General features: G+C 44.5%; 1 protein-coding gene across 1 annotated transcript in view; it reads right to left on the bottom strand.

Moving 5' to 3' along the window:
* LOC105912430 (potassium voltage-gated channel subfamily A member 2) overlaps positions 1 to 14,558 on the bottom strand; it is a 39,073-nt gene extending 24,515 nt beyond the window's left edge. Inside the window, exon 1 of the mRNA XM_012841393.3 lies at positions 11,394 to 14,558. Coding sequence (XP_012696847.1) covers positions 12,429 to 14,120 — 1,692 coding nt within the window. The 5' untranslated portion in view covers positions 14,121 to 14,558 and the 3' untranslated portion in view covers positions 11,394 to 12,428. The remainder of the gene's footprint in view (positions 1 to 11,393) is intronic.
* Positions 14,559 to 22,165: the final 7,607 nt, after the last annotated feature.

Genomic DNA, 22,165 nt, shown 5'->3' on the forward strand with positions numbered 1-22,165 from the left:
CTGAAAATAGCCAGCCTGAACTGATGTTTCCTTCAAAATTATTTGTCCTTTTTTCAGTTTTCTGGACACAATTCAATTTTTTCTCTGGCATCATGTCATGTAGCTGATAGTAAGCCACTGCAGCTTGTTAATCAAGTCCTCAGACGCAGATTGGTTTCGGATTCGGAGCAGTTTGTTTGTTAGTCAGCAGGATTACATAAAAACTACCAGCCCGAATTTCGTGAAACTTGGTGAAAGGGTGTAGCATGGGGTCGGGGAGGAACCCATTAAATTGCAGGGCGGATCCAAATCCTAGGGCCGATCCACAAATTACTTTTCACTCTCGTTAACATTGCGAGATAAGGCATTTTGTCTTGGCGGAGGTCTGTGCTCTCTGAGTGCCCTTCTGGGTCCAGGAATAAATTGCAGTTTTTTGGAACACATTGTGGCTAACTTGAAAGAGATGCAGTGTTCGCCATTTAAGATGTTATGGTTTTGCAAATCATTAACATAGCACACTTCCCAGCAGCAATGTGTGCCAAACACCAACATTGGGGTGGGCTGTATATAAAATGAAATGAAATATTTAATCATCAGCCCTCGCAAACTGTCACAAGCGCAGTGTGACATCTTTTTGTCACTCTTGACGAGACTTCCCACTAATCTTTTGCATTGCGTCCCCCCCCTAACTTCTCCGACTGACTGTGACAGACCCGGCATCATATCCCTGCAATTAGCATGAGTTGATTAGCCATGCTTCCACCTCCTTGATTACTGCATTAAACCCTCTACATTTGGTGCCCATGAGTGTTGATGAAGTTTAAAATGTTTTTTACTTACTTACTTATTTATTTATTTGAAGTTTTTTTTTATCTGTGATGGGGAAGTTTGTTAATCACACAAGTCTGTTGACAGGATTAGCTAGACCGTTATAATGAGGCAGGCTTGGCGAGGAGAGAGGCAAACGGCTTAGCATTGCCTCTGGCCCAAATGCCACCATCGGCCATGCACGTACTGCAAAAACAACAGTGCGCACTGGTGAGAGACTTATTCATTTCTCACGCTTATGCACTTGCTTGAAAGTAGCGTGGCACTGTCGAGCACTGTTTCAGCCAGCTCTCAGCAAATGCACTGATGCAGTAGTGGCTTGGGCCAGTCGAGTTCAGATTTATTCTGATGATAATGAGGTCCTACATGTGGTCTTTAGGCCTGCTAGCTAACTCTGCGAAGGGAGCAAGCAAAGCACAAAATCGCGAAGACGACCTGCAACGGGACAAACGGAGTGACTGAGTCCTCCAATCTGCACTGCGACATCACAGCTAAGACACATTTCTTCATCCACGGACACTCTCCTGTTTGCCTTTTCAAAACATCGGAAACTCCCTTCCCCCAAGGACTGGTAACTTTCAATGTAACTGGGCATTTAGCGATCTTAGCATACTCACTCCCTGGCTAAGCATACGACTGTTATACCTTTGCCATTTGTACATTGTGTTTTTGGTGTTCACTGAACGTAACTCTTGGGACATCTGTATATGGTTATTTGGTAGTTGGCATTGCCACACAATCCAAGGGTTATTGTTAGTATTGCCTCCCAGAGACATAGGGTCATGCATGCATTACTAAACATTTCCCTCTTCTAACTTGGCATCGTAATCACACAGATTACACATACATTGGCCTTAACCTAGCCACACACACGAAGGGAACACTCAAACTTCGCGCTGCACATAGGCTCGTCACATGTATGTTCACGAACATGCACGTGGAACTACGGTGACTGAACAAAGGAACACGCATACACATTCTTTCTGGCGTGTACCTGACAGTGCACAATCGAGCACACGAGCTCTCACACACACACATGCAAACACACTCTCTTTCACACACACACACCCTCCTTTAATTCAATAGCTAGATACATTTAGTTAGATTACATATTGTGTGTTATTTCGGATTGTGTTAATAAATGTTTTGATTATGTACGCTGGTCTATTTAATGTTACACAAGAATTAATGCTGCCAACCTCTTCTATTCTGAACTCCAAAGGCCTTCAACCTTGCTAGTAATAAGGTAACTTTGGTTGTATTTAATTATTAATCAGGGTTCCAAATTGATAGTTTTAATATATTTTATGAGACTGATATATTACTTTGAGACTGATTTGTGCCTGATCTTTATTTTGACCACTGTAGAGAACATTACACTTTGTGTGGCAACCCCCTATGTGTTTAACTTAATTGATCTGCCTTTGTGTTGAATGTCCAGTGAGAATACCAACATATTGGTGCTGTTATCAGGGAAATACCAATGTTGTCTTGGTGGCCACTTCCCGTCCTAACTGGCACTTCGACTAGTGCGTAACTTGCAATTACAGCAGTTACATTTCTGCACTTCTTTCTTTCTTTTTTATTTCATTTTGTTATATTTCTTATGTAAAGTAGTATTTATTTATTGTTACACCAGGTTCTATTGCTCGTAGCTTGAATATTCTCTCCCTTGTACTTCGCTTTGGACAAAAGCGTCTGCTAAATGACTAAATGTCTAAATGTAAATGGTGGCCCTCGTGAAGACGGTATTACTATTTATGCACAATTGCACCCACATTTATCCGGCGCCCGCTCACAAGGTAAGGTACCTACATTATTCTGGTGCCCATGTGAGGCTGGTACCCATTGTACCTACAGTCTGTTGTGCCATTGTGGTGCATGTCAGTCAAAAGCATCCACTGAATTCTGGCCTCAGCATAGCCAAACTACATGGTTGAATAGCTGTCATGTTAAAATAGTAGTTTTTTCTGAAAGGAAAACAATGAACAAACCCCCATGTGAAGTGACATTAAAGACACACTCTTTAGGTACACCAAGGTCAGAATGATCTCTCTCCTAGTTGTCAAACGATACAACAAAGACTATGTGTAGGCCCATGTAATGCAGTGTAACTATGCACTCATACAATGTAAAATATGCGCATCCATTTTTTTCACTCAAAGTCCTCGGTACATTCCTATGATCCGTTGACTCTTACGGATTGTAGAAGAGTTGTCATGGTGAGGTTTATGTGAAATGACAGTCCCTCGTTCGGCCGTGTGCCAAGAGGAAAAAAAACCTCACAGGCTTCACAAAATGGATGCTCACATTCGACTCCTCCTTGGTAACCCCGGTTCAGCACTTTATTCAAAGTATAATCCTGAGCAGTCACTCTTTTCTTCCTGATGCCCTGTCATGTGACAGATTTCCATACAAATCATGTGCTCATCCTTAATAGTCTTTTGCATATGTGTAAATGTGTGTTGTGTGTCTGCATACAGAGAGCGCAAAACATCATCCATCTGCACTATATTATTACTCTAGAACATAAACATTTGATATCATAACATTAGCTCTTTCTTTCCCGATCTAGTAGAAATCATGCAAAATGGCCTTAGCCGGAAGGGCTGTGTATTGGCAAGAATCTGGTGATACGATACCTATCATGATGCAGGGGTTACAATTCAATGTATTTTGATATTGTAAGCAAGGTGACGTATTGTGATTTTAGGAAAATTGTCATAAAGAACACACTGTCTCAGTTTACGTTATTACCATTAGAGTGGAAGAGTCAAATGGCTGAAGATAGATGAGAACTCTGCTATCGGGGGTTTAAGCACAACACAAAATGAACCACTGTCCGCCAGGAATCTTTGCATGTAAACTATTAAAAAAAATTGATACTGTTATTTTTGAGAATTAAAACAGCATCACAGAACATAATCCTGCGTTACTCAAGTGTAACGATACTCTCATACCTCCCTGCTGGCATAGTGTCATCTGTAGTACTGATATATGTAGTCATCAAGATGGATATTCATTTTAAGTAAAAAAAACTCAAGCCATGATAAGTGATTACAGAGACTTAGAATCTGGTTTATCAACGTCACTCTTCACTGAAAATTATTCACCTCAATTACAGAGCTATTTTATATCTTGTCGGCCTGTATTCAGCTAAATACTCTAGATGCCAGGGTCAGGGGCAGAGTATGTTAGCAGTGAAGCTAGCCGACCGACGAATCCTCCTCCTCATCCATCTTCAGACGGAACCTATTGGCACCTTCAGTGAACCTGTGACCCTGCATGATGTTCTTGGGCATCTGACAAGGATGTCTCAGGAAAAGAGCCAGAGCTAGTTTTTTCTGCTGAAAAAATCTCTCACAATGGAGCAATTACTGCTAGATTTGTACAGAACCAGAGGAGTCATGAAACACCTTTTGCAGGGTGGGCACCATTTTACCCATGGATTAAAAATGCACACACCAGTTTAACTAGATACCACGTAGGCTACTATTAACGATATATTGGATTGTTATTCCTGATACAGACTAGCCAATTTAGTGAGCCAGAATACAATGTTGCTTAGGTAGTAGCTAGATAGCCCATCTACATGTAAGCTATTTAGCCTTCTTTGAATGTTAACAGGTGATAAATTGCAGTCAACTAATGGCTGTTTATCATAATCATACTATCATTTAATTACCCAATTTATCTTGATGTAAATAATCTCTCTGTCAAACTGTCAGATAACATAGTGAGAGCACTTCATTTTTACTTGTCCACTCTTCTGTATGTCTGGGCTACAACTTGCTGAAGTCACTGACAACTGCCTGTACCAATGAGACTTGTGAATTACACTGGAACTACGTAGTTACAAACGTATGGGTCACGATGGCTGTCTGAAGGGCACAAGATGTATGCATCAAAACTCATCCTTCTCCATAACCTGTAACATTAGGACATTATAGCAACGATTCAATGTAAAATGTATTGTTTAAAATATTTTATGTATTTATTTAATTTTTGGTCACGTTATGTTGGGTAAGCACCTGAGTTAATGGGGGTGACGCCACTGTACAGAGCACATAAAGACATAAATACATAATATGTATAATGTGAGTTATATAAACAGGTATAGAGAATATATAACAGGTATAAAACCGATACTTTTGGAGCGTCTTAGAAGCAAAGACATCTTTATCAATGGATCTGAACATCTTTATCAATGGGTCTGAACATCTTTATCAATGGGTCTGTACATCTTTATCAATGGATCTGAACATCTTTATCAATGGATCTGCCAGTGCAATCCTGCATTGCCTTTGGACATCCTAAAAAAGTGATCTTAAAAATATAATTGAATGATATTTTCTCTCAGGTAATTTTGTCCTCCACAAATCAGTTTGGTCACACAGTGAACATGCCACCAGAGATGGGGTAAATCACATCAAATCTGCCCGGGGCTGCTCATCAACCGCCCCTGCCTAATACCATCATACTCTCTACCATCGTGCCTCTCTTAGACTCTCACAGCTGACCTGCATTGGTCACCGGCAGCAACTCAGAGGATAAAGAGGAATCCCCCACACACACACACCCTTCGCCTTGCCAGAAATTATGGCCATTGGCTTCGGTCCCAGCATCAGTGAAAATCCCACTTTTATCTGCCTAATTGATGCGCTCAGCTGATAACAAGCTACAGTGGGAGGGCAACAGTGTGTGGGGGTGTGGAGGGGGGGGGGGGTGTCCCCCAGAAGCACACAGATCAGATCGGCGGGGATATCAGATGGTCCACACAGGGATTGAGACGGAAAGGTGCAAGGCTGAGTGGGTGAAACCGCCGACAAGATTCGTCGGCTTTGCGGAGCGGTCCAGGGGCCGCTGCCCTAAGCCCTTGTGGATGTTTTGAATAGTAGGCCAGCGCGCCACATGGTCAGAAATAAAGTGGCAGCTTTGGAGCAGATGGCATTTGAGTACATGTCATGTTTCATGACAAAAATACAAGGAAATAAGGATTCTAATGGTGGTTTACCCCTCTTGCCCATTTATTCCACCCATTCATGAGCTGATGAGGGCAATTGTTGCGGGACAGCATCTCTCTCTCTCATGCTGTGCTTGTAGGCATCAGCATGGTCACTGTGAGGGTGGAAGGAGGAGGCATAGGTTCAGGGAAAGGAACCCATAACAAGGTCAAGTCAACATTTTTTTCTAATCACAAAGTTAAAAAATTGAGTTTGGCTCTAAAACTAAACCTCTTTCGAGCTTTGCCTCCAAAGTACACTGTACGGACCCGTTAGCGAAATGAGACAAGGCACAAGTTAATAGACATTTAAACTGAGCTGTTCCCACTTTGAGCTCAACTAAAAGAAGCAAAGCTGTCGGCTCTGTGTCAAAACATATGTGTACGAAATCACACAGGCACCTTTAATGAGTTCTTCATTATATAAAAGGTATCTGAGTCTCAGCCTGGCTAAACAAATCGTTCATTATCAGGTCATTCTAACAATCTGTATCCAGATTCCTGCATCCAGATGTGTTTCCAGTCCTCGGGCAGGAAGACAGAAGCAGAAGTGTGGGGGTATGTCACAGAGCACCTCAGCATTAAGATCCAAACAGCTGAGAGGTGTATATATATGGTACATATATATACGATACATAGAGGCATCTATAGAGCCATCCAATTAGCATCTGCTTCTCTACATACAAACCACCAACACCAAGTTCCTGCTTTGAATACAATTTCACCATGCTGTAGTCAGCCACACAAAATAAGGTCACATGAGTGGCCGGGGCAACTGTGATGATGGTTTAAGGCGCTTTGTACGATCTACAGGAAGGCAACAGAAGAAAAGGCTTGCTTTTCGTTCAGCTACTCCTGAGATCTCCTTTCCCAAGGAATGTCCATGTGCTTGACCTCAACCTCGGGGCGCTGTCAGGGAAAACATGTTTTGTTTACTTCTATTTCAGTGGCAGTGTAAGCTTTTGTTATGTAAGTGCCAGTGACCTACAGAGGAGAAAGACTGACACTTTCTTCTTGCACTATGTATAGACAATGCATAACGAAATACTATAAACAAGTGTTGTGCTCAAACCTTTCCACATTTCTGTTTCTATGGTACAGAGAGCATTTCTATTTCTATGGTACAGAGAGCATTACTGTTCTAACCCCTGAAGGCACCTTACCTATAAATAGACTCTGACCACTCGTGTGCAGTCCTACTGTCTGGGGTACCCCTTTATGGCCCTTAAACTTGCGGTCCACGCGGTTCTAACCTAACATTATACATTAACATTATTACTGTCTGTCACTCCAAGCAGGCCTTGTTCAGACTCCTCCATGCTTTCAGGATGCTAATACACAAAGACCCATGACCTCCTTCTGTCCAGTGTCTCATAGGTTTACCATCAGCCTAGTTGCCAACAGACAGAACTATTATTAGGTAAATGTGTTCAGCACAGGTATACTTGCCAACTACTGATACTACTCTCAAACAGGGAAAGAGACATAGAGAGAGAGAGAAAGAGAGAGAGAGAGAGAGAGAGAGAGAGAGAGAGAGAGAGAGAAAGATTGAAAGAAATAACAGTTGAGACAACAGGGTGATGTGCCAGTAGATGCTGTTTGCTGGTTATAGAGAGATCCTTGAGGCGACTGCAGGTCAAGTGAGTTTGAGCAGATGGGCTTTACTCATGGTCAGCCGACATACACTAATTAGTGATTGTTCTCTGTGTTTGTTTATTTCCCTATCATTCTTTCAGTCCTATCTAAGTTTCAGTACATTTCTTGCTGTTTTTGTTGCTGTTTCAATTTTCTTCAGCTCCCGTGTCCTTACTATTTAGATTTGATTCTGATAGTAAAATATATCAGGGAAATATTGTAATAACCATGATGTTCTTCATTGTCACGGTACGTAAACTGAAGTAGGCTGAGATTCATCCCTAGGCATTGTTATGACACGCAGTGTGATGCATCCCCCCTCTCTACACCATCATCATTTTTGACCTTGTATTTGCCCTTGATCTCATGTCCACTCTTTATCTCACCTCCCCGCTGTTCCGACCCTCTAGATAATCCCAAGAGTGTGAAAAGACATCACACGGCAAACATCACGAGGCAAAACAACCGGGAAAAAAATCACCCTCTCAACCATCGGCCCAGAATAACATCTCCATTGTGCACCAATAACTAAAAACATTACAAGGTCAGGACTTTGAAGAAGGCCAAGTCAATCCTAGCTGATCCTAGTCACCTCCATTTCAAGGGGTTCAAGTTGTTTCCATCTGGCCACAGATACAAATTGCAGAACAAACCGATTTAAGAACTAATTTGTGCCGGTTGCTATTGGCCTTTTAAATAATTCAGTAGGGGGATTTGTATGTTGTAGTCATTGTCCACTGGCTTTTTGTAATAACCCAGTGGGATTTTGGTGTTGTGTTTATTGTCTATTTATTACTGTTCTTCTGATGTTTGTGTGGATACTGCTGACTGCACGGCGTATTGCCCCCCCGGGGATAATAAAGCTATCCTTGATCCTTGATAGGAAACGTCTATCATATTGGCCAGAATGACAACCATAATATTGCCCTACTCGGATTCCGCTGCTTTATTCTCTCTGTGGCAGTTCTCTTTGACCTTGGGAGAAGACTCCTGCTTATGTTGGCAATCACTCTGGCCCTCTAAAACTGATGGGGGGATTATTTGGCCCTGGCGAGTCTTTTTTTGGCCCCATCAGCGGCCAAGTAATAGATGGGCTTTCTGAACCCCACTGAGCGGCTGCACATCAAAACCCTGACTTCAACTGCCATCCAATGACAGGCTGGTCTTGCATAACGAGGGGGGAGGGAAACATATCTTCCAAAAACTCCTCTTTTTTTCTCCATGTTCCGTTTGCTCTGGTACTTAAAATTTTCTCTGAATTTCATCTGAATGAAAATAAGTTGCAAATCTAATGCATGGCGTGCAGGCGCCTGGTATGTAATACCATCTCCCTATCCGTCAGGATAAAGGCACATTCAAACACATGCAATGGCATCTTTATAAGCACATTGTAAAAAGTTTAAAAGCCTACTCAATCAAGTCAAGCATTAAAACAGTACGTTCACCACTGAAGCTAGCGATGTGCTAACCTCCCTTTCGTCAGTATCACTGTATCTCAGGACACCTGACCTCCCGGAAAAACCATTGTATTTTCAACCTTTTCACCTCTTGGACGCCATCAATAAAAATGGCATAAGCCCTGCTGCCAGCCATATTTTGGGGATTAGTAGCTGCTTAGGAACAGGCTGTAACAAATGTGCATCTATCCTCCACCCCCCACTGACTAGCTCATCGCCCGTCCAGGAACAACCGCTTGGGTGACCTTGCAGCCGGGGCAGGTCCAGAGGCCGCCCATACGCACACACACACACACACACACACACACACACACACACACACACACACACACACACACACACACACACACACACACACAGGCGTGAAGCACCTGCTGTCCAGCATTCAGAGCACCTGTCTGCAATCCCTGCAGCTGGGTCAACCGCAGCCAGCAGGGGACGACTGTAAGACAACACCCCCCCCGCACACACTCTCCACTCCACTACTGGAGAGGGGACACCCTCCTCTACCAGCCCCCCTAGCCCCCCCTCCCCTTGCCGCCACCACAACCCCATGCAATAAACGCACACGCACTCGCACTCACACATTCTCACACTGGAGGCATCCTTCCATTCATCTGTCAGCCTTCTCACGCACTCTCAGTTGACTTTTGTGTTAGACTCCAACTGTTCAATGACTGATACCCTACGAATACACAGCGACTCTGCCACGGAACCATGCCTACTGTTAGCACTCTATCAACACAAACAAAGTCAAGCATTCAAACCAAATGAATTATCCCACAGAGATGTTTCTGTCATGATTTCATGATTTTAGTGGAACATTCAGGAGAGATCTGAACTAATGTTCATATTCTTGCTGTGTTCATAATGATATACCAGCATATACTATGTCTCATGTCACGTATCAAATACACTCAGTTGAGCTTCTCTTGAAAACACCTTTACCACAGCTGAAATGTGACATACAGCACTTATACTTTCATGTGTGTTTAACATAGTATGGATATGTGTTTCTATGCCCTAACAGAGGCAGGACTTTTTTGACCATTCAAGGTTTAAGATCTTACAAGCTTTCGCCAGGTGCCCTATAGGTGTCTTACTGTGGCCACATGAGAAACAGCTGTTACACGTTCATAGCACGGATACGTTGAAGTGCCTGTTTTAACAGGCTTTGTCGGTTCGCTACGGAACGCTCTGTGTGAGAAGCAGCGGCACTATCACTGGGCTTCAAATGGCCTGCTGCTCACAGAGGGCTGGCCTCATCGACACAGCCTGCCCGACTCAAAGTGACACGGCGAAGGCTGGCAGGGGGGAGGCAGGGGGGACGTGAGTGGACACCGACGGCAAGGAGTGTGTCACAGGAGGAAGCGCACTTGCCTGAACACGCCTGCACGGCTAGTTAACGCGCTGGAAACGCAAAGGCTTTTAAGCTCCGAGGGTTACCGCAGATAGAGATTGCTACCCAATGAGGAAACACTGTGTTTGTGTAACTACATGACGGGTTATGATAATGTTCTTTTTTTCACATTAGTATAAGACATGTTTTTTTTTATCTCCACAAAGTTATTACCACCAATACATGAGGTTACTTTCACATTATCAACCCCCTTCCCTGTCACGACACACACACAAGCACAGTACATGTGCACATCAAACACATTTAAACATTCAGCCCTCTCCCTCTTTCTTGGTCTGGCACATCCATTCACATGCCTAACGCATTGGGTCTCAGGTTCTGATAACTATAGCCTCATCTAATCTTCTATGAAAGACGATCCCTTTCCACTGTTCTGCCTTGCGAGCTTACCAAAAAGCCCAGCCCCCCCGGCTCTGGCACCTAGCACCTGCTGGCACTTTTCCTATGGCCCCCAGGGACAGTCTGGGGAACTGTGGATCGTACATAGACATTTTCCAATGGATCGCTCCGCTTTTTTTCATCCATTGCATTGTGAATGTGTACTGTGAGAATTATGATTCATCTGATACGTAAGTGGACCCATTCAGTCCAACGCATTGTAGTAACATGCAAGGTGTTGTGCGTTGCAAGGTCACTAGAAAACAGGACATGTCCCTAATGCTTTTTAACCCGAGTTAGCGCCCATTCATTAGGGCCAGCGTGGTTCTGAAAGGACAGCTCCCCAGATCAAAATTGTATAGCGGACAAAGTGGACAAATCCAGATACTTTCTGCCGAGTTACATGGACAGTTACATGTCTGCCTTTCAAACTAAGAGAAGTATTTTAGAAGTGTTATTTTGGTTTCAACACCTAACAAAAATAAATAAAAAATAAAAAAGTCTTTATGAAATATGCAAATTGAGCCACCCCCACACCAAATGTAGTGGAGGAGGATATTGACTTGATTACCGGTTTTATCAAACGAGACGGTACATGCGTTCATTCGCTGCATTTTCAAAAAATCACCAATAGGCCAAACATGATTGATCTTTAAACGCAAGCACATGACATTAAAACTCGTTGTGCACTAACCTTTCATCTGCGTGAGGGGTCTTGCTGTGATGGGTTCTTTCACTTTGGATGATATATCTCTGTGCCTTCCTCCTTTGGTAAGATCCTCCTGTGTACATTATCTTTACCGCGTATCTCTCTGTTTACCATCATGGCATTCCCATCACACAGGTTTCGCTCCAGAGTGCCCTCATGAAAACAAGGCTGTCATTGAGTCATTTTCTTATTTCTTGTCAATGTTTTTTTTTCTTTTTTTCTTTAAGTCCGTCTTCAAAAAAAAGTCCCCTTAAAAACGCAACACGTTTATATAGACTAATAGTAAGAATATAAATCAGTTCTTTATGAAATGAAGAATCAATGTAAGGGTTGATGTTCAGGCTATTCACGAACCTAACACGTATATTTTTGATCATATTTCAGATTGTAGTTAAAACCACCAGTTTGATATTTGACTTTGAAAATATGTACATGTTCTGAAATGCGTTTGCAGCGGGATTTCCAGTAAACATCGATTTACATAAATGGTACATTAAGAAAATTAAAATGCCCATTAAAATTGCCTACTTTAACAAAAACATATAGGACTATGTAATTCACTTATTTCAAGGTCGACATGATTTGTTGGTAGTTGTAGTTCATTTAAGGCCAACAAAACAAATCTGTCAAATGCAACTATCAAGCCAATCCAGCAAACTATTCATTTTTTTTCATCTAGACTTTATCAATCCATGCAGCCTATCCTGCAATTTGACCATCTCGCTTTCTCCTGTGATGACATGTAGCATTTAGGCCTATGGTGTGTAATGTGCAATATAATTACGTCCATTTTATTCCATTGGCGCCTGAAATGGGATTTTAATGAATGTGCTCATCAAATTAGAAAATGATGTGCTGTGCTTGTAAGTAACATGGTAGCAAAACTTTCCTGAATCGCAATATCGTGTTGCCATTGTGCAAAAGCCTTTGAACACACTAAGAAGGGGTTGTTTCAAAGAAGTGAATCACAGTACGACCGTGTCACCATCTACGGTGAACATCAAGGACAACGCAGAGGGTCTACAAGTCTGTTTCCCTCGTGTTCAAACAAAATGCGTAAAGGGATTTCTTAAACTCCATGCTGCGGTTAGCTTTCATGTTAGTTTTCTCCACAGGCGTGTTCGCCCCGTCGTTGTTTTCCACGTCTTCTGTCGACTTGAGAGATGACCTGCTGCGGCTGCGCTTCATTTCATCGTTTGGACCTTCGTTAGCGCCGACGTCTTTGTCATCTTTGAGTGATGCCTGATCCTGGTCGGTCTCTCTGTGGTAAAAATAGTTGAAGTTGGACACAATGACCGGCACCGGCAAAGCGATGGTCAACACGCCAGCGATGGCACAGAGTGAGCCCACAATTTTACCCCCGACCGTTATCGGTCTCATGTCCCCGTAGCCTACTGTGGTCATAGTGACAACCGCCCACCAGAAGGCATCGGGGATGCTGGAGAAGTGCGACTCAGGCTCGTCCGCCTCTGCGAAGAACACGGCGCTCGAGAACAGGATGACTCCTATGAAGAGAAAGAAGATTAAGAGGCCGAGCTCGCGCATGCTGGCCTTTAAAGTCTGACCCAAAATCTGGAGGCCCTTGGAGTGGCGAGAGAGTTTGAATATTCGAAACACTCGAACCAGCCGTATGACTCTCAAAATGGCCAGAGACATTTGTTGTTGGCCGTTCTGGTGTTCTTGGCCGCTCTGTTGCTCTGCCAACTCGGTGCCCACTGTGATGAAGTAAGGAATAATGGACATAATGTCAATAATGTTCATGGTGGTCTTAGAAAACTCCGACTTGCTTGGACAGGCGAAAAAGCGCACAAAGAGCTCAAAAGTGAACCATATCACACAGGTGGTTTCTATAATAAAAAAGGGGTCGCTGAAGGTGAGAGACGGCCCTACTTGAGTGCTGTTGTCCCCTCTGACAGTGACGGGCAGTTCTCTCTCATCTCGGAACTCTGGCAGCGTCTCCAAGCAAAACGTTATGATCGATATGGTGATAACAATCACAGACACTATTGCAATCCCTCTTGCGGGCATGGAACTCTCGGGATACTCAAATATGAGCCATACCTGTTTCTGAAATTCATTTTGTGGCAAGGGTTTCTCCTCCTCTTTAATGAAGCCCTCGTCCTCACGGAAGCGCTCCATTGCCTCTTCCCCCAGCTGATAAAAGCGAATCTCATCGGCGAAGACGTCGATTGACACATTAACCGGTCGCCGAATCTTTCCCCCCGACTGATAAAAATAGAGAATCCCATCGAAACTCGGCCTGTTGCGGTCAAAGAAGTACTCGTTCCGAAGTGGATCGAAGTGTTTAATTCTCTTACCAGGATCCCCCAGTAAACTATCGGGAAACTGATTTAAGGTGCCCATCTGTGTTTCGTACCTTAGTCCGGCGATGTTTATAAACACCCTCTCATTGCTGTCGTTGTCCGTGTCCATGTCCAGCATGTCCTCATCAAACAGATGCGGACTATGGTCGGCGCGCAACAGCGCATCCATGGTATTCTCGCTGGAGCTAAAAGTGTTGTTCATGTCGTTAATTTTCCACTTGCTTTGAGGTGGACTGACCAACGTGTTTGACTCCTTGTAGCTCTCGGTGAATCCTGTCTGGACAAAGCCTGGTTGGGGATGATCCAGCGCGTTTTGGCAGGCTTCGCCGGCATTTCCACCGCTCCCTTTTGCGCCGCCGTTTTCAAAACTCACCAAGGCTATCTCCATTCCGAAGCCATTAAATATTCATCTGTAAAAGACTTATGGACTTTGAGAAAAATGATTGTCTTTCACGCGAACAGTTCTTTCCACTTAAAACTACTGCGTTCCAGATAAGACTGCGTGTAATCTGAAGTAGTGTCTTCCTCCTCACCTCTTACAATAATACATACTCGGCGTCTAAGCCAGTTCCAGCTCCGTGGTCTGGGCAAAGTAAATACTACCATAAGAGGAGCGAGAAGACCCGGATGAGAAAGTAATGATTATTCCTGACATCAACAGAGCTGTTCAACTGCCACTGTCAGGGGATCCTTTGAATGTCTTTCTCTGTCAGGCAATCTGTCATTCTAAACTCACAGAGAACTGTGTGTGAGAGAGCGAGAGAGAGGGGGGGGGGGAGCGAAAGGAGGAGGAGTGACACCTCCCTCTGAAGAGGCTCAGCATGTATTTTATCTCTGTGCTATTTGTTTTGATTTTATATACTAAAAGTCACATATTTAACAACCAATAACCACAGCAAACACAACAATATAACAACAACAACAATAATAATAATAATAGAGAATCTTACAACAACCATTGATACTTAAATAATCTATTTCTGAATGATTTGACATGTTATTACAAGTAGACTTATAGACTATTTAAAGGAATGAACTGTGTTCTCTATGCACACTACTCTTTAAATGTCTTATCTAATAAATCCCCATATTAGTTCCAGTTTACATACCATGAATAAGGTTGTCATGTGTGCTGAAGTCACACACACACACACACACACACATTGCACACATGATGGAGTATTATTTAGCCTGGAGCGATGTTGCGTCACCAAATGTTTTTGTGTGTCATATCACCATTAGCAAGTCAGGTTTAAGAAGGAAAAAGTCCTTGCTGACCTCCCTATCTCCATTTTTATCAGTTATTCATTCGCTTTCTGCTTTCATTCCATCCGCACTCATTCAGAGTGGGTCTGCTGGCAGACCTAAGGAGCCACAAACATGGCAGTCAAAGGACTCTAATTGACATGATTGCCATTTCCAAGAATCGAGACAGACAGCTGTGGCTTTGTCCAATGGGATTCTGTGCCGTGTATTCTGCAACTAGGTATTGATATATTTCATATTCATAGTTCAGATAGTTCAGAAACCGGTACATTTGGAATAATGCCCTACAAAATGAGACATTGATCTCTCTCTCTGTCGTGCATGCATGCTCTCTCTCTCTCTCTCTCACACTCTCTCTCTCTCACACACACGCGCGCACACTCTCTCTGGCTCTCTTTTTTCTCTCTCTGTGTCTTTCTCTCTCATTCTTTTTTTTCTCTTTTTCTCCTTGAATGAATCCCCTCATTCTCCACATTCGTCTCTATCCTGGCTTCCTCTTACAGTCCTTGAATGGGGTCATGTGACTGAACATCTCCCTGCCATCCTCCTTAATCCCCACCTCTATGCCATCATTGGATTCTTCTGGAATAGAGCCATAGCAACAGCAATCCCTGTGTGGGAACTTCCACGATCTGAGAGCAGATGAATGACAGCGCATGATTTTAATTCACCGAGGAGAAGCTGGGCTGGGAAAAGGCGAGGTCAGGCAGCAAGCGTGGGACCAAATAAAACGTGACACCGCGAGCGTCTCACAAGCGGCGCCACACCACTGTTGACATCCTGTCCCGATGGACTAAACAATGTCCCGTGAGCTAGCTATAAAGAGCCCTCTTCGTTTGCTCAGTTGATTTCTATTCCCGTAACTTTACACAATTTCATGCGATCTCCACTTCATTTTGTCACGAAGTGCTCAGCAGATGACACTGAACCATTTCAATTGGATCCTACTGTAGTATGTGCAAACACAGGCATGGCACAGGCACCCTTTTAGACTGTGTCTGAGGCCCAGTTGAGGTAATGGACCAGACTGGGTCACTCTATACGGCAGAGAGCAAATATACAGTCAGGGTCATATGAGCAGAAAGAGGGGCCAGCTTACAAACTAAGCCTCTTAGCACAGCATACAGTAGTTTGACAGTGCGGTGGAGATAATGGTCACACTTACCATTTAATGTCCCAGCTACATACGATTTAACCACAGTTGATAAATATTCATAATAGCATTCCTAGAAAACTGTACAAAACATAAAAAACATGGTAGACTTCACGGCCCTTAATCTGGTTGTACAGCTTCAAAAGACATCTGTTATTGTCAAGTTCATGTCAAGTTCATATTTTGTATGAGATCTTGAGAATGGTATTTTGTGTAGAGATAAAAAAAAATCTGAAAGAGATACGGCTTTGGATTTTACACAGTTTAAAGTATAAATTATTTGTTCGTGGTGTAAATTGGTGTTTAATTAAAACATTAACAAACAAGTATTTATCACACCACACAAATGTAATATATTTCAGTGTAATAATATAACATGTGTTATAAACTAATATTGTAGTATGAGTTCTGATAACCCCCATGCTATACATGGATTTGAGAATTTATAAAGACTCTTTCCCACATTGTAAATGAAAATGCAGGCAACATCAGGTATCAGCCATGCAGAGTGAAAGTACTGACCACTATAGTCAACTTCAGCATCTCTGACTGACTGATCCATTGATAAACAGGAACGTACATAATAATTCCGTTCACTCAGCTTCACAGTGTCAAGAAGGCACCATGTGTCCCCCGCCTCCCAAGCACCTCGTGTCCCAAAATTATCCCCCAATAATAATCTCCACTCTCACCCTCTCCCCCCTCCCCCCTTCCGCCTGTTTGGAGAGCAATCAGGCCCTGTGGATTGGAAAAAGAGTGCGGGCGAGTGAATGAATGAAGGAGAGAGTGGCGAAAACGATAGAGTGAGTGCGACGGGGGTGTGAGTGTGTGTGTGTGTGTGGGGGGGGGGGGGGGGGTTTGCTGTGTATGTAGCTCCAGCCGGGAGCTCCCAGAGGAGCATCAGGGCAGCGAGCGAGAGGCAGACGCTCCCGTGCGGCCCAAGCTGTCCGTGGCGTGCTGGCGCAGCCCTGATCTCTCTCATTAGCACAGCCGCTAACGCTAAAGCTAAAGCTAGCCCTGCCACAGCTGACACGGGCACATCACGTGCCAATGAGTAAAGGCAACGCAATGCACAGCGTGGACGCGGCGGCTAACGGCTGACTGTTAGTGGGATTCGTGTGATTTGTTGTTTCATGTGTTTGTTTTATGAAAGGCAGGAGGGGAGGAGATGGTTGGGTGCAAAGAGCAATGTGTTGTCAACGCAGCTTGCCCTCTGGGACTGTGGAGAGAGTGGGGAAACCCTCTCACTCTCTCTCCATCCCTCTCTCTTGCTCTTTCTTTATCGCTCTCATTCCAGGCCTCCATCTCTCCCTCTCTTTCTCTCACATCCCACGCCTCTCATTTCTTCCTTTTTCATCTGTATTCCTTCTTTTTCTTACTACCTTCAGCCTCTTATTGCTGATCCGGGTTCCTCTTAACACCTCTCAGGGAAGCCAGTGGTGTTTGAGTATTACGGCTCAGTCAGCGCCATGCTATAGGATCAGTGACTCCATCCTTTGGGTTTTGTGCGTGGCATGATGTACGTATGACATTATTTCTCCTCTGAATCCTGTGCAGTGGCACAGAAGCGAAGGGCATGTTCTGTATGGATGGTAGAGCATTGTGCCCGCTGCTGCGGTTTTTCGCCTTGATTTTATTTATTTATTTATTTCTCCTAAGAGTGAACTGGGGTGGCCTAAAAGGGCCAGGGGACAATGGGGCATATGTTTCTCTCCATCTGTCTGAGGTCAGCCTTGGCTCCATGTGTGGATGTGGATGTGCGTGTGAGCCTGTTCCTGTGCATGTGTGTGTGTGTGTGTGTGTGTGTGTGTGTTTGTGTGTGAGAGAGAGAGAGAGAGAGAGACAGAGAGAGAGAGAGTGTGTGTGTGTGTGTGTGTGTGTGTGTGTGTGTGTGTATGAGAGAGAGAGCTATAGCGAGTGTGTGTGTGTGTTTGCAATCAGGCTCTCACTAACCTTTCTTTTTCCCCTCTGGTTACATAACCCCCACCCCCACCCCAAACCCCAGCCCACTCAGGACTCAGGCTGCGCCGATGCTATCTCAGTGCCAAACGTGTCGTTTCAGCGAGAGTGAGACGCGCTGTGTTACATATGCATGTTTCCGGTGTGTGACACACACAAACATACACACACAGACACAGACACAGACACAGACACAAGCACACATACTGTACACACACACACACACACACACACACACACACACACGCATGTATACAGAAGAATAGATTGAAATAGGAAGTGTTACATTCATGTTGCCGATTATCCTACAAGGTTAACATTTCCTTTTTTTTGGGACAGAGACGCTATTCTATTTTGTGCAAACGGCAGTAATGTTATTGTTATGTTGTTATTTGTTGTTATTTGTTGTTATTTGATGTTATTTTTCCCCGGCTCACTCCGCTGGGCCTCCACACAGTTCACAGCTCCTCTCAGAGCCATGGCAGCTCGACTGGCCTGCATGGATCACTGAGACTGGGTCTTTCGCAAAGCCTTCTTTTGCCCCCAGGACGCTGGAAATGCATTTTACAGGAACATCGTATGCACTGTACACACAGGGGATCACACATGATTAGCGCAAACTAAAAAGCTCGCCCCCCCCCCCCGAGTGTCCATCTCCGCTCTCGAAGCTCTTTTGTTGCCGGCCTTTGTGTCCACCACGGCCCATCTCCGCTTTGTGCCACGCCAATGAGTCGCTTTTTTCTGGTGTCTATTCTATTGCACTGCAGCACAGAGATACAGCGGAATAGCCTCGGAGCGCTCACGATGGGTTCACGATGTGACCACAAATGTAAAAAAGGCCATAGAACATGGAGAGAAAGAGAAAGAGTGGGGAAAAGAGAAGTAAGACGAGTGAAAGAAGGGGGGAGTGAAAGAGGAGTAAGACGAGTGAAAGAAGGGGGGGCGTGAAAGAAAAGAGGAAACACTCACATGGAAGGGCTTTTCTACCTTCCAAAGCAACTGTATAAGCATGGGCTCTAACCTAAGATCTTTACCAAAGGAAAGAACATGACCTATTTAAAAGGGTGAAGTTCCTCTGCCCTGCTGGATTAGATGGGGGGGGGGGGGGGGCACATGGGGACGTTCTATATTTGTTCCATTCATATCTACTGGGCTGGCTTGATCATGATAAAGGGAGCTGTGTGTGCATCTTATTTTGCACGGATTACAGCACTTGTCCTCCAGACCAGGGAGATATGAAACTGCACCAGTGCAGCCTGGTAATTGGCCCGTGGGGTTGCCATGCTGGAGTCGCATGCCATGTCTGTGGCTGTTAGTCTCTGGTTTTGTCTGCAGTTACTTTGGGTTTGTTTACTCACAGCAAGTGATAAACACGCTCTTTCCTTGTTGTTACTGTTGTTCTTACTGTAGATGTTGTGTTCCCCTTGTTGTTTGTTGTTTAGGCTGCATACGTACGTATACGTTAGGAGAGGCCTTTCTGAGATGTTGTTAATGGTGGCTGTGCACCTGTTGTTTTCTTTAAGCGACCTGTTTGGTTGGCGCGTCAACTCCGATAAATAAAACAGCGGAGGATGCATGGAGCATTGTAATTAGGAGAGAAGCAAAAATCAGAGGGAACAGATGGGAGTGTAATTAAGAGTCACAACCACTCTGATGAACCATTTTGTCAAGACAGGTTTGGCATTGTTGTCATTAATTGGTGGGCTTATTTGCATGCGATTCGTGTGAAACTACCAAGGATGATGAAGCTAAAAATACTCCCCAAAATGCTTTGGGTGGTTTGTGTTGGTGTGTGTGTTGTTGTTGTTGCTGTTATGTGCGCACACATAGCTATGTTGAAGTGTTTTTTTGGAATGCATGTGTGTGTAGGATCATGTGCACGTGTGTTTTGTCGAGCATCTTCATGTGTGTTTGTGTGCACGCATGCATGCATGCTCTAGTTCTGTGTGTGAATGTGATGGTCTGCGCAGTTTTGTGACTGCAATTGTGCAATGGAGCGTGTGTGTTCTGCATGCATAAATGTCTTCATGCGCTGTAGGCTACATGCGAACGTGCGTACGTAATGATCAGTGGAACAGTGGCTGATAATGTTGGCTGCCTCCCTTGCCTGCTAACACTGAGCTCTCGGGTGGCTCAGGTCTTGTTGCCAATAGCAGAAGGGAGCCGTAACCATAACAACAGGTAACCACTAACAACCGGCATTTATGTTGGTGCTGGATAGAGGGAGAGATAGCTCTCCTCTAATTACAGTGGAAGAATCCTGTGCCTGGAATCAGCGGCTCTGGCCTTGGCGATATCAACGAAACGCTATTTTTGACACACAAGTACCAGCCACCCTTTGGCATAACTACCCCCCCCCCCCCCCCCCCCCCCCAACACACACACACACATAACTCTTCACAGTTTTTCTCAAAAGGGATGAAAGCATCTCACACCCAACAAAAGGGCACACCGCAGACGACAGGGAGACGGCTATTACCGTCGTCCTGCTGTCACTTCCGCGAGACCTTCTAAAAAAAAAAAGAAAGACATGGAAGCACAGCAAAAAATGCCTGTGCAAAGACAGGTGATCTGCTGTTACATGGAAGACCGACACGCAACAAGCAGGCACTGAGCAGAATGATGACATTTGAGAGCACTACCATATGCTGTGAGGAGTGAGCAGAGGGGCAATGGCAGCAAGCTGGGCAGCACAGCACGGCGGTACAGGTGTTGCTATCTCATGCTATTCTAGTTGCATGTGGTGAAGAACTGTTAGTCAGCTGAAAATTGGGTAAAGATGGCAGTGCATTGTGTTATTTATTTATTTGTTTGTTTTTTATGTAATTGTGGTTGTTATTTAATATATTTATTATATTTTAGGGTTTGCTGATTGCACACTGTGCATGTTCTTGAGTGTTGTTATTTGTTTTCCGTTGAGGAGGGTTACGTCAGGCCATAGATGTGCTGACACAAGCCTTTTGTTTGTGTTTGTCCCCCATGTGGTTTGTATCTTAGGTAACGGGCCACACCGCTAAGCCCAGGAACGCCCCAGCCGACCAATCACAATGAAGACACGAGCGAGACCCCCCCCCCCCCTGCACACCCGACAGGGCTTCCATCCTCACCATCAACTCTGAACGACGACGAGAAAACTGTAAAAATCACAGAACAATCAGCTGAGGAACTGAAGGGGTGGCTGAGATGACCATCAACCTGATCCCTGGAAATGAGTGATTTGTTCATCACCCATGTCTCCATGGGGGACTGATTCTGGAATAACAGTGGTTGAGGGGCCTGGATTGCACCGCAGGCTGGGTGGTTGAGAGGCCTGGATAGCACACACACACACACACACACACACACACACACACACACACACACACACACAGGGGGTGTTGCGGTGGTTGAGGGGCCTGGATAGCACACACACACACACACACACACACAGGGGGTGTTGCGGTGGTTAAGAGGCCTGGATTGCACCGCAGGCTGGGTGGCTGACTTCAAAAAGGCCTGCAACTGAGCCACACTGCTGCTGGTGTGTGACTACTGCACCTCATCAGTCACGCTCAGAGACTCTTTTCATAGGTGGAGGAAAGAAAATGGCCGAACTCCACAGAAAACCCTGCACATCGTGGGACAGGGGGAGAGTGTGGGGGGGGGTGGCTTGGAGGGACAGAACTGTCGTTAAGGAACTGGTGCAAAAATGTACTCTAGTCATACACATTTGTATTGTTCCAGCCTGGGCTTCTGTGAACATTAACTGCACTTATACAACTACAACTACAACTCTCCAATAGGTATATGACTAGGAGCATGACAGAAAGCAAAGGGTAGGACCAAGATGAACACAGAAGCCATATACTGTATATGCAATACAGAAGAGGAACAAGGGAATCATACTTGTGCCACCTTTGCAGATCATGTGGCATTATTTCCATGCATTTCATTGGGATTTAGATTTTTCGTCCGTTTGGACAGCCTCATTTGCCACTGAATTGGCCTAGCAGATTGTATCATAATTCCTCCACACCAGACAGAATATACGCTGTCACATTTCCATGCGAAGGCGT

Source organism: Clupea harengus, chromosome 16 (assembly GCF_900700415.2).
Source record: "Clupea harengus chromosome 16, Ch_v2.0.2, whole genome shotgun sequence".
NCBI classification, from domain to species: domain Eukaryota; kingdom Metazoa; phylum Chordata; class Actinopteri; order Clupeiformes; family Clupeidae; genus Clupea; species Clupea harengus.